Source organism: Siphateles boraxobius, unplaced genomic scaffold (genome assembly GCF_051911475.1).
Source record: "Siphateles boraxobius isolate OS27281-9 unplaced genomic scaffold, OSU_SipBor_1 30, whole genome shotgun sequence".
In the NCBI taxonomy this organism is placed as follows: domain Eukaryota; kingdom Metazoa; phylum Chordata; class Actinopteri; order Cypriniformes; family Leuciscidae; genus Siphateles; species Siphateles boraxobius.
In genome coordinates this window covers 16,140,209-16,153,810 of record NW_027508920.1, presented here as the reverse complement: position 1 = coordinate 16,153,810, position 13,602 = coordinate 16,140,209, and the positions used below count along the sequence as shown (strand labels likewise).

Here is a 13,602-nt window from a genome sequence, read left to right as displayed (position 1 = left end):
CCAGTCTCAGCATACCAATTACTAATAAAAATGCCTCAAGAAGACCTTAGCGCCATCCGTGAGTCCCTCTTCACAGAGTTGGCTGCTGTATATGTGTCCTTTGATACCCTGAATAGCCCAGAATGCTCAGCGCTTTCCTCTCTCTCTCTCTCTCTCTTGTCCTCTCTCATTAAAACTCACCCCGGTCCACACAGGCAGTGCACCCTGGGCATTGCCAGCTATTAATCCACCACAGCTGAAGTCCGGTGACATGTTTTCCTTTCCCAGCTTTCACTGCCTAATTACAAAACAAATTGCCACATTTATCTCTCAGTTTTTGCTGCATAATTCCTACATTTTTAACTGTAACACACGACTAGCTCGTCCAATGTTTTCCAACGTTGTTGGTGGTGTTCGGTATTGTTCGCGTTTACAGGTGCATTCATGGGAATCAGCCGGGTGATGAATGACAGGGGATTTTTCCGTGCTAATTGGCATATAAGTGTGGCGGATACAGCTATGGCGTGGCACTGAATAAAAATGCTGCACTAGGGAGTTCAACCAGAAGGTTATATTGGTCAAATTACAAAGTTGACCTGACCCTGGGGCACAGGAAAAATCTGGAATAACACATTAGAAGCCTTATCAGCTTGTCTCATGAATATTAATTACGAGTTGTAACTAGTGATAGACTGATAGGTCAGGCCAATTAATGGACATCGGCTTGCCGAGTCCACTTGGCCAAAGTGTGTAAGTTCTAAAATCTGCCAACAGCCTTTTAAATGGATAACGAACAATTACACTGCTCTACAATTTTCTAAAAGTCTTCTGCTTCAGAGATAAAAATGTGCGGTTTCTTAAGTATTTTTATGTGCTGAATTCAATTATGACAATTAAAGCAACTGGATGGCAAGCAGGGCAGGTGGCGCTAGTGCTAATGAGTGTAACCTTCGGGCCACACCGGTCTCGAGTCGCACACAGTGTCCTAACCAGATGCGATGCGATAAGATTCCAGCGACAAATAATTTGTCGGTCCACACCAGACGCGACGCGATTATGTGACGCAATACAAATCACCAATCAGAAAAGCGCGTGGGCGTTCTCTCTCGGCAAGCTCCCGGCACTCGCAACGAAATGGATATAATCAAATTTATGAATATTACACCATTTTAACATTATTAAAAATACATAGTGAGTTACTGAAACAATCGTTGAAACAGAATACACTTGTCTGTTAACAATGAGTTGACAGTTTGAACTTCTATTTTTGAAGATCTGAAGTGAGATGCGTTCAGTACGGCTATAAAAAACACACAAAATGATATTCAAACTCACACGGATGCTTTTCACTTTACATAAAGCACATAAACAGTACCTGAGATTATCATATTTTCTGTTGTCTTTCCAGCCGCAACGTCGCAGAAATAGAAACCGTTTATAGAATAGAACCATTGCGTCTCGCCGTCTATGTATATTGTATATATATGTATATATGTACAAAAATTAAAATTTGCATAGGTTAGTCTTATTCAGTGTCTACTTGGCGCTTCTTGGCTTGTCTCTTGTATTAATAAATGGAGCATCTCTTGCCGCTGTCCAGCAATAGTCTGCACGCATTGGCTCCATTTTGAAGTTATCTGCACTGCTCACACAAGTACGAGGTATCTCTGCTCCCTTCGGCTAAACAGAAATGTGTCCATTTGCAAAATAAAACACTGACAAAAAAGAGAGCACGACACTGTATGACAGGGGTGCAAAACTCAGGTCCTGGAGGGCCACAGCCCTGAAGAGTTTAGCTTCAAATACAGGAATGCGTGGCACAACCTAACGCTTTTTGACTTTCTCAGTTTGTGTAAACCTACTTAGGGTTCAGATTTTATTTTTTTCTCCTGCATTAATTTCACACATGTCTAGTTAATACGTGGTATACTTTTTTCCTGATATACCCCGAAAGAATGGAAGTGAAATGTGACGACATGCCCCATAGGTTAGAGGCACATTGTAACATGACAATATGACAGCTTAAAATGTTATCTGATCTTATTAAAAAAAAGTATCCAAGACAAACTAAAATATTTTGTCAATAAAATACATTTATTAACTTTTTCATATAAAATAATGGGATTTTTTTAATAATTAAAAACAAAATTGTTTGACAACAAACACAATAATTAATCATTTCACTCTAAGTCTTTATTCGCCTTTTTATAATGGTTTCTCAATAGAATTCGTAAAAGTATAGAATAGAATAGCATAGTTCTAATAGCGGTACATTGTAACACAGTGTTACAACATACCTTAAACCCTGCTAGTGTCTACTGCTTGTTAGATCAGCATTGAAAGAAATATCTCTGTTAAATAACATATATAAGATTAAAATAATATCAGATATGTCTCGTTTTAAATAACCAAAAAACAGAGATAAAAAATGAACATAAGTAAGAAATTTACTTTTGCAATGGTTAAATACATGCTCAGTGATATCTTCCAAAGATTTCTGAATTTTGATGCAATTTTTTCTCTATATAGTGTTGATATGGTAACCAATAAATACACTAAGTTTCATCATGCTGGTATGTGTTGAAGTATTTACAACAAGTGTGTTACAACTAGCCCTGCGTCAGGTTGTGCCCCGCTCACCCCTACACCTGATCCAGCTCATCAAGTCCTTCAGGCTTATTTGAAAACTACAGGTATGTGTGCTGGAGCAGGGTTGGAACTACTAAACTATACCTTATATTAATGTATAATGATTAATAAAGGTTTGAAATGATTGAGCAATGGTTGCTACAGCCTTGACCTCACATAAACACCAGCATTGTCCACAGAAAGGTTATCAAAACAGAGCTGAGACTGTGCAGTCATCATATTCATTTGGTAGGCAAAGCAATGATGTCATCTATGCCAACATAGTTTGCATCCAAACCCGTAGCACCATCACAAGACTCGTAATGACAAACAAGACTCAATCTGGCTGTATATCTCTTTCACTGTTCTTTCAAACCAGTTTATTGGTAAGGTAAACATACAAAAGTTCAAAGTGTAGCTTATTTTCTCATGTTTGATCTTGTTTGAAGGGTTATCAATGGCTTCCTGAGTTCTGAATAGAGCCATTGTAAACGTCTTTATTTATCTTGATCGAGTGCTAACCACCAATGAATGAAGTCGTAGTTTACTGAAGGAAATTATTCTGTTATCACTCATAACACATCTAAGCTGTCATGTAGTATTACAGTAAACTGAATTTTTCGGAGGAGTGCTCTTCAAACATCAGTCATCATTTATTTAGTTTAATGATGCCGTTATACACAACCTGACTAACATTTGGACACACTGATCGTTTTGATCTTAAAAAATCGGCTTATGAGTAAATGCTTGACATTAGGTTTGAACACAAATATAAATTATGCACTTCTATAAAAACTATCGCTTTGATAATTTTAAAAAAAATGGATTAGAAGTGAAGGAAAATCACGCAACAAGTGTTTAACATACATGTCAACTCTTATTACAGTTAAAAAAGTAAAAAAAAAAGTATGTATTTGTTTAACTTTTATCCATTTGTGTTATTTAATAATTGAACAATTAATTTACAGTCAAATTCTGGAAAAAAGCATTAATAAAACATGAGTAGGTATGTGCAAACTTATAAGCATAAATTAATGATTGTAATGTGCATTTGAAAAAATATTAAATACATATAAAGAAAGGTTTCAAATCTTAATAACTTTTTTTTATTCCTCATGCTTTTCACTCAATAAACATGACTCATTCATCCCAATTATATTAATAAGCTGAGACAACGAAGTGATTGTTCGTAATGTGGATTAGTAGGTCAGGAGAGAATAACTCACAGTTTCCACTGGTAGACGGTGACGGGTGGGTTGGCGTCCGCGTTGCACGTGAGCTGCACGTTTGCACGATTCAGGTACCAGTTCCCGTCAAAGCCCTCGATTTTAACCTCAGGCTCATCTGCAAAAAAAGCAAAAAGAGCGTCTTCAGGCAGGGGCTCAGGTGGCTGTTCTGGGTCACATGACTTGACGATGGGTGCATGTCATAATACTGATTAACGATCTGGGCTCATAGCTGAAAGGTCAAGAGTTTATTTCTTAAGCAATTGGGAGGAGAGCCAACACATGAAGGGTTACGGAGACTACAACCACCACTGTGCCCTTTAGCTACCCACTTAGCCGCAAGCTACTCCAGGGCAACTATTCCAGAAATTGGCCTAATTGGATAAGAACCTCAGCTAAATGCCAAATTTCAATTCATTACAGCACAATTTCTTTCTATTAATGACGGTATTCAAATGCACTGCATACTTGATGGTACCAGTCAGTGATTTCTATGTCTCTTCAGATTTATTCTTAATTGCTTTTATGAGCATGTATAAGGCTGAGGAAATTCAATTTGGAAATGTTATACCAAAGGGTAACTAGATTAACAAAACACTCAAAGTAAATCAAGAATCAGGACGAGCGATTCTCTGTGAACTTACCGTCACTCTAAACATGGCCTTTCACACAGGCGCACCACAAGAACAATACATTCTATAGCATAGTGTGGGAGAACGGGTGGATTTCCTCTATCAGTGGGCTTTATGGGGGCTGAAATACTGTTCTAAACTGCCATAAACAATAGCTGATAACAACAGCGGCTGAGACAGGCCAGTGACACATACCTTCCTGCTACGAACCTCCTCCGCAGAACTTGCGCAACAGTAAAGCATAAAGACTGACTTAACCTATCTTACATTTTTAGACATTCTTTGACATTCCAGTGGGGTTTTATATAATTGTGTCATTAATTGAATTCAAATATTGTATAACATACATTTATGTCAATATGTGATGTATAATATAAGTAAAACCAGTCAAAACGTTGTAATTATTAAGACTTTTTTGTCATATTTTGAAAGAAGTCTCGTATGCTCACCAAGGCTGCATTTATTTTGCAGTTTTCTATTTTAATATATTGTAGTATATTTCAGCGATGTATGTTCAGCATCATTACTCCAGTCTTCAGAGTCACATGATCAGAAATAATTTAAATATGCTGATTTGGTGCTCAGTTATTATTGGTGCTTTTTGGTAAAAAAAAAAGAAAAAAAAAGAAAAAAAAAGAAAAAAAGGTTTTAGTGCTTAATGGACACTGTGATTCTTTTCTTCAGGAATATTTAATAGGTAAACAGTTCAAATAAAAGTATATTTAATTCAAATAAAAATCTTTATTTGACTTAACTGTCTTTGCAGTCACTTTTGATCAAATTGATGTGGCTTTGCTGAATAAAAGTTTAAAATAATCAGTTTTCCCCCAATCTTTTGAATGCTTTTCATGCATCATTGTTACCACAAAAATATTAACCGGAAGAAACTTTTTCAACATTGATAATAAATATTTGTAGAGCGACAAATCAGCATTATATAATGATTTCTGAAGGATCATGTGACACAGAAGACTTGAGTAATGATGCTGAAAATTCAGCTTTGCCATCACAGGAATATAATTTATTTTAAAATATATTAAACTATAAAACAATTCTTCAAATTGTAATAATATTTCACAATATTATTTGGTTATAAATACATAAATGCAGCCTTGGTGAGCATAAGAGACTTCTTTTAAAAACATGAAAAATATAAATTATTCCAAACTATGTGTGTATCACTGTAAATCTATCAATGACGCATCATTTCTGCTGAAAGATATGAAGAAAAACATTGTTCTTACATTGAACATTGAGTATGACGCTGTCGGTAAAGCGTTCTGCGCGGTAAGTGACGATGCAGGTCAGCTTTTGTCGGTGGGTCTCGCGGCTGGGCAACACGATGTAGTTGCTGCGCACGGTCACAGTGCCATTCGGATTGCGCGTTTCCTGAAACGTGGCCTCTCCCTTCAGAGTGGTGTCCCATTTGATGACGCTGGGAGGCTTGCCGTTAGCCGACATGCAGGTGGCCACGGGCATCTTGCGTTTCGGAGTCCTTGCCACGATGGTGGGTGAAGTCAAGGACATCTTGGTCACTGGCCGTGCTGGATAAAAGAAGTAAACAGTAAATAAAACAGGGAAAGGAACATTGTAGAAGATACTAAAATACTGTGTGAACAAGAGAAACAAAGGTGCCCTTGAGAGTTCCACTCCCTTTAACACTAATCTTGATGTTCTGAAAAGTCGTTTTCTTCCCGTCAGTACGAATCAAGCAGTTCACTAATTTCTTTTTCCCCCTTGTTCAAAGTAAAAGCATCAGTCAAGCACTCAAACAGATGTAGAAACCACTCATTTCTCACGGTGCCCAAAGTCATCCAATCTCGATCCTTTATGAGCTGCCAATTAGCAATTAAAGAGGCCTGCATCAAAAGGGAAGATGTGTGTTTATGTGAGTGCATGTCAAAGAGTGCTGATATTGGGTCTGAGGTTTGCGGCGATGGTTGATATGACATGAAGAGGCTCTTTGAAAAGCACTGAGCTGGTTATCTCCATTCAGGTTGCTCGCTCTTACTGCAATGCCAGCATTCTCAGAGGACGCATGTGAACGTGATATACAAAATGGGCTTGGGAGTTAACAAGCCACATCAGTGAAAAAAAAAAAAAAAAACTGTACTTGAGCCAAGCAGCTCCCTTTGCTGGTTTAATGGAAAACATATCAACACTTCATTTCTAATTAGATCTGCAATCAGTGGGAGCATAACCCACCTCTCTAACGAGATACTCCTCTCTTGCACTCCAACACACACACACACACACACAGATTTTTTCTAACCTGTGCAGCTTCCTAATGCCTCCTACAGACTGTGATATTTCTGCAATCCCATAAGATCATTTCAAATCACACTGTACAACACGGATCTAAAAACTTGGGAACGATGTGTGTAGATGAAACCTATTGAATTCTAGGCTACGACGCAAGTTAGTATAAACATCATCAGCATGGACTAGTGGTAAACAGATAGAGCAAGATGAATCACACTTGTGGTTTTTATGTGTGCTGAAAAAAAGAGGAGGAAGCAAAAGAGGAGGATATGGATGTGGTCATGGCTAAGGTAAAGAGGTTAACTTTTTTGCGAGGTTAAACAATTTTTGCGAATGGAGCTTGAGGTAATTCGATTTTAGTTTTAGTGTCATGACGCATTGATCAGCGCGCAATTTCATATTGTATTTTTATTGGCTAGTCGGTAGACAAAGGTCGTAACAGCCAGGGTTATTTTCGTAAACGAAAACTGAAACGACTAAAACTATTGGTCAAAAAACATTTTCGTAAACTGAAATAAAATAGAAAATTCAACAGAAATGAAAACCTAAAACGGAAACAAAACTAACAACACTTACTGAAAAACTAACTGAAATAAAATAATACTTAGCAATAATAAATATTTTCGTAATTAATAAGCTCTCATCCTCTATCTACGTCTTTTTGCGCATGACACGGCATTCTAAAAAGCGGAACCCAAGTTAAAATAATTTGAACTTTTAAAAGACTCGTCTCGAGACCTTGCACTTTTTCCCCATTCCACTGCCCGCGTCTCCCGTTTTTCAAAGCAAAAACGCTTTCTGTGTGAACCAGCTTTAAGAAGCCGAATAGGCCATATTTATTTCTATTATGTCTAAACTTTATGTAAATACAGCAGTACCTTAATTCCAGGTAAGATAACCATCTCATGTGAAACTTAATAATAAACAAGATACCACACTTGGCAGAAAACGAAAAAAAACTAATTGCATGTCTAGCACACAAATAGATGTACATTTGTCAGAGTAGAAGTAAACTAAATGTCTGGTCTGAATAGAACATATGGATATGAGTATAACTATGATATTAAAATATACAATAGACAAAAAGCATAAATGGATCAATACAAGAATAATATTTGAAAGGATTAATCATAGAAACAACCATAAAATAATACTTTTTTTTCTTATACACCACATGGTAAACAAGATTTCATATTTAATATGAATCATTTTTACTTTTATACTTTTAAGGTGCATTTGTTTGGTTCTTTGTTCAATCTTACAATCATTTTATTTTTATTATTAAGAGGTTTCCACAAAAATTAACTCTAAACTGCAAACATTCAACTTTGCAGAAATGAAATGTCTTTAACTGGCCTATGTCTGTTACACTAGCTCAAAAAGGCACCATAAAAGTAGCCCCGATGTGCACTATATTCAAAATCCTTTAATTTTTTTGTCAGCCAAACCCCTTTGACCTAAAATATTTACTTGAAGTACTTCCTGAGATTTCAATTTAACATTTTAATAATTTAACAACATATTTGCATGTTCAAGGTTCTCTGATGTTGCTTAATGACATTTTACATGCAGGTAAACAAATAAAATATTTCATCCTTTTTAAATTTTTAAGATTCAAATACTTTTTTCACTGGTTTCACAGACAAGGTTTAAACCTAGTCCCAGAATAAAATACATGTTTGAGACGTTTTAGCTTAAAGCAACTGGCACTGAAATTTCGAACCAGCAACATTTGGGTTACCAGTCAGACTCGCTAACCATGACTGCCCCAAAAAAGCTACTTTAAAGGCTTAATCCTGGCTTAATCTAAGCCCTGTCTGTGAAACCAGACCATTAGCTTTTCATCAACTCACAAACACCAGGGGTTTGCAAAGACTATATTGGGAACCCTGTTATTCTGTATGGCTTCAGAAGATTTAGAGTCGTATGAACTATTTTTAAGGTGCTTTTGGTCTTTCAGACATTCTGCATAACATCTGATTTTGTGTTTTGAGGAAAATGAAAACAATAGTGTTGTTGATTCCTTAAGTAAATGGTAGCCTATCTTTACCTGTGTGTAGGGTGACCAGACGTCCCGAAAAATTCAGGACAGTCCCGAAATCTAAGCTGTTGTCCCGAATCCGGCCCTAATTGTTTCGAAAATTATACTAAAGGAAAATCTTGTGTAGTTCTTGTCTGATAAAACATTAAAAACTCTCCGTGGTGGTTGAGTCGTCCTGCAGCCAGCCCCCGCCGGCAGCTCATTGGCTGCAGCATCTTTTTTGTTTCTTTTTTTTCAAGTTCTACAAAGATACCGTAGACGTGAATTCAGTTATGCATTGATAAGCTAATTTTCATTAATTCGTTCAGTTGACATGGCTGGTGTACCCGAACCCCAATACGCTGCTAAAAAGCAAAACATCTCTGCAGGTACCAAGAGCAGTGGGTGGGGAAGTATCCATAGTACCCCCCTCCCCCCGTCATCACGAATTTCAGCCAATCTTATCTGGTCACCCTACCTGTCTGTGCAGCTATTCGCGAAAGCATGTATGAATACATTATATCTGCAGGTCGACTAAAACCGCAGAGTTGGACGCAGCTCTTTCTGTTGTGGTGAAAACTGATCAATACATTTCAAGTGTATGGAAGGTTCGAGCTAAGCACATTACACACAAGACCTGAAGCAGTCAAGGACAACAATCTTTTTTTTTTCTGAAGGGCTTATAGGGTTATGAATAAAATATTGCTGAAACAACATCTATTTACACCTTACTACCTGCTAACCATGACAACACCTTGTCAGGGCTGAGACTGAGTGCTAAAAATATTCAAGAAAATTACACCTATTTCTTGCCTGTCCATCCATGGTGTTATATGTGTGTAACTGCTCAGTGCAAAACCTTCCTCTTCAGCTGTAAAGTAAACTTGTCCTTACTTACAGTTGATTAACTATAAGAATTAATTCAATTGAATGAATCATTTCAAGTGACTGAATTATAAGTTCTTACATGAAACTCCTTCATGAAACATGAGCATAATAAATTTGTGTAAACAGTTTGTAATATTCTTTTGTAAAATGTCACTTTTGATGACAAAAAAAAAATCGAACATAAAACTACTTACATACAATTTCTATAGAAAACCACACTGAATTCTGCTTTTTATGTATTACTAATCTCATACAATTTGTAGCATTCAATACCAAAAGTGTTTACAAACAACCTACATATTTTTTTCGCATTAAATTTGAATTTTAGTATAAATTATAAAAACAAACAATTATAGTGTAAACTGTCACATTTATTGCTAATTTGCTCATGTTTTGGAACTATTCGTAAAATCATTCTTGAGAAAAAAAAATAAATCAGTGTGGATTTCTGTGTAAATCGTATGTACCGTTATTTGCATACAAATTGCAGCATTGCATATAAAAAAAGGTTATGCACAATTTACTGTGAAATGTGTTTACAACTCACATTCAATGATATTTTTTGTGTAAATTCATAAAACCATTCTAGTGTAAATGTGTAAACTGTACTTATAACTAGTCTTACACAAATTTTAGCAATTAATCTAAATGTTTTTGAACAAATTACACAAACAAAATATCTGCTTGTTATTTGTGAATGAGGCCTATTGTCACATGAATGATTTTATGAATGACAGAAATTTGTTCTGCTCTTGTTTCAAGAATGAGGCCCATTGATCGTCTGTTTGTGAATGACCTCTTTTCACAGGAGAACAGAACTATATATGTATGGTCTCAACTGCCAGTGTGGTGGTCTTACCAAAGACGGTGAGGTTGACCATATTCTCCCTGTTGCCTGCTGGGAATGTGGTGTACTCGCAGATGTAGGCCGCTTCATCAGAGAGACGTAGGTTGGTGAACACAATGGTGGTATCCTCAAGAGAAGAAGGGGTCCTCTGGCGCACAGCAGGGTGCTTGAAGCTCACACGGTCTTTGAAAGGGGGCAACACAGACACTCCCAAGGCTGGGTTGGCGGTGGCCACGTTTTGTTTGCTACCATTTATCAGCTTTTGCCAGGTGACCTGAGAGATCTTCACTGGTGGCTTGCCGTTGATGAAGAGACATCGCAGCTCGACCGTATCACCCACAAATCCAGACTTGCTGGGGTCCGTCTGCACCGACTGCCCGTTCCCCGCTGCAGAAAAACAGGAAGAAGGACATTACAAACAAGTCAACCAATCATAGCTGATAACGATGATTGATTAATTCACTATACTCACTATGTGGCATAATTTAAGTTCAAAGTCAAAATGAATGTAAGAAATATTTTATGATCAAGTAAGTTGTTTTGGGGAAAGAGTCATATTTTTATCTATAAACATTATTAGATAATGCTAATACATTTATGGTAAATTAAATTAATAAAATACAAAATAGGTGTGCACATCCACAACCCAGAATTGGCCTTAAAAAAATAAAAAGAAAGGATGTTTGTACACTGAACTTGAACTTAAGCTCAGACAAACCAGATTGTATGCCTGATGAAGACCTGACTGGTCGGAACGTTGCACTCTGTGCACTCTTCTAATTTTTTAAAATATGTTTTTATAAACTATCTTGAAATTAAATGTATACTTAATAAATTAAAACACAGCAGACTAATAATAACTATATAATACTATAAAACACTATAAAACACAGCAGACTATGATTAACTTATAGTTAAAACATGGACTACAATCACAGGGTCTCTGGTCTTCCATGTATGTTTTTTTGTATTCACGATTATTTGATAAATTGACCATTAATTTGAACAACAATCGACTATGCATCGTGAAAATTGACAACCCTTGCTGAAGTAACAACTCCTCATTGACTCGACTCTGGCTTTCACGCTACATGAGTGTGTCCAAATAGCTAGCATGCCCATTCAACAAGAGTACGTCAAGCACTGCCTTTGTCGACAAACAGAACTAATTACAAGCATAGCAGCGGTGTTTACAGGCAGCATTAGGTCTTCAAGAGCTCCGGATGTAGACTTTCCCTGCATTTGTAATGATAGTAGATCCCCCACCCCCCCTACACTGATCCTGACTGCCAACCCTCCCACACCACTCCATCCTAATTATTTCTCATTGGTAAACATCTCGGTGACAGCCTCAAGCACCTATTAATGGAAACAATGTGGGATCCAGTCTGAGTGAGCCCACAATGATGGCACTTGAATTAAGCTACAATAAACCAGGAAGGCAATTAGTACTAAACGAATAGGTTTTCTATTTTTTCCAGCAATGGCTTTCAGGAGTTTGAAGGTATCTGTCACGTAGAGGATGCAACCGATTGCCCCTAGTTAAAACAATAGTGGTTTTGTCTCTCTAGATAACCCAAAATACGGCATGCCCCATGGTCAAATGTCTTGTTTTGGCAGGCCCCTTGTCTTTTTTCTCACTGGTGACCTTCTCTTACCCCCTCCAGCTGAGAATGATGTGTCAACACTCAAACCCCTCCTTCTTGCCCTTCCTTTTCTCTATGTCTCGCTTCCTTGCACGTGGCATTACTCATACTTTTGTTTAACTACCAAATTTCCCTAACCCCCTGCTTTTCATTCATATTTTCTTTGTTTTCACTTCCTTAACACCTGACCAGATAACCGGCTCTTCTTACATTTCCAGCCTGTTATGCTTCCTCAAAAGGGCCATGCATCCATGAACACTTACAGTTTCTGTTTAGCTCTACAGAGGCCATTCATAACAGAAGCTTTCCTGACCCGTTAATAACTCTGAGGCAAACGTGTCTCTGGAGGGTCCATGACTTCTGTTGTCTTTAACAAACCTATCGTAAAAGACCAAGAGTAGATATATAGATATATTTTTCCTCGCCATCAGGTGCTGTTTTGTCCTGTTGGCCTCGCTTCCTGCACAAACATATACTAAACCACATAGCTTCACCTCCCTATTTCCCTTCACCCTCTCTCGCTTATTTATGACTGGCAAAAGAGGTAATTACCTCCTACAGAGAGACCTTAGCAAAGATGAAGTAACTCTGAACTACTGTGCTTAATCACGCCACCATAAAAGTTGGGAATACTACAGGAGAGGAAAAAGTACAGATTATTTGACCAAATGGGTGTCACTGTATCCCTAATATAAATATGTATAAAAAAAGACAATTTAATTTCAATAATTTAACTTTCAATAACAATTTAAAGCCTACTTTAGTATTTCATATTTCATTTTGTTGTTCGTCAGCTTAAAATGTAAAACCTGTTACCATAAGTTTGTATAGTAAACGAGTGATAATTAAAAAGTGCATGTTTGTAGTAATATTAAAAAAATGTTGTAGTCTCATGACCTTGAGCCCTTGTAATATCAAATTTAAATGAAAAATGATTAAACCTGTGACCTTTGATTATACCTACATTGAGATTAGTACTTTCAAATTATCAAATTTAGATTGATTTACACTTAAAAGCATTGTTTGTTTGATATATATATATATATATATTCATATATATATATATATATACATTTTTTTTTTTTAAATCATATAAAATGCATTTTAAAAATAATGTTTTCAAACTGTAAAGTTTGGAGCCAGTTCCATGGAATGACCAATATGACAGTAGCCGGCAATTTTGAAGAATTTAAGGTAAATTACTGACCAGGGATCAGCTTCATACTGATAAGGGTATTCGTTAGCCAAGTTGAAAAACTGGTTTGAGCACAGGCCCGTTGGTAACATCAGTCATGAATCTTAACAAGTAAGGACAAGTGTTTAAAAGCTAAGTTCAAGACTTAAAGGTATTTGAAAGCTAATCTGGGAAAAGTTCAACTTGAGATGAAACTTATAGTACAAAACTATATCTCATGGCCAGCGGGGTTGAAACTAGCCACACATTTAAAGAGAAATAGAGAGAAGCAGGCAAAAT

General features: G+C 36.8%; 1 protein-coding gene across 6 annotated transcripts in view; it reads right to left on the bottom strand.

Annotated features, from left to right (window-relative positions):
- nectin1b (nectin cell adhesion molecule 1b) overlaps positions 1-13,602 on the bottom strand; it is a 276,075-nt gene that overhangs the window by 203,491 nt on the left and 58,982 nt on the right. For all 6 annotated transcript variants that reach the window (XM_077248394.1, XM_077248393.1, XM_077248395.1 and 3 more), the window contains exons 2-4: positions 10,495-10,869; positions 5,710-6,009; positions 3,834-3,951 (exon numbers count right to left, since the gene is read on the bottom strand). In XM_077248394.1, coding sequence (XP_077104509.1) covers positions 3,834-3,951; positions 5,710-6,009; positions 10,495-10,869 — 793 coding nt within the window. The remainder of the gene's footprint in view (positions 1-3,833; positions 3,952-5,709; positions 6,010-10,494; positions 10,870-13,602) is intronic.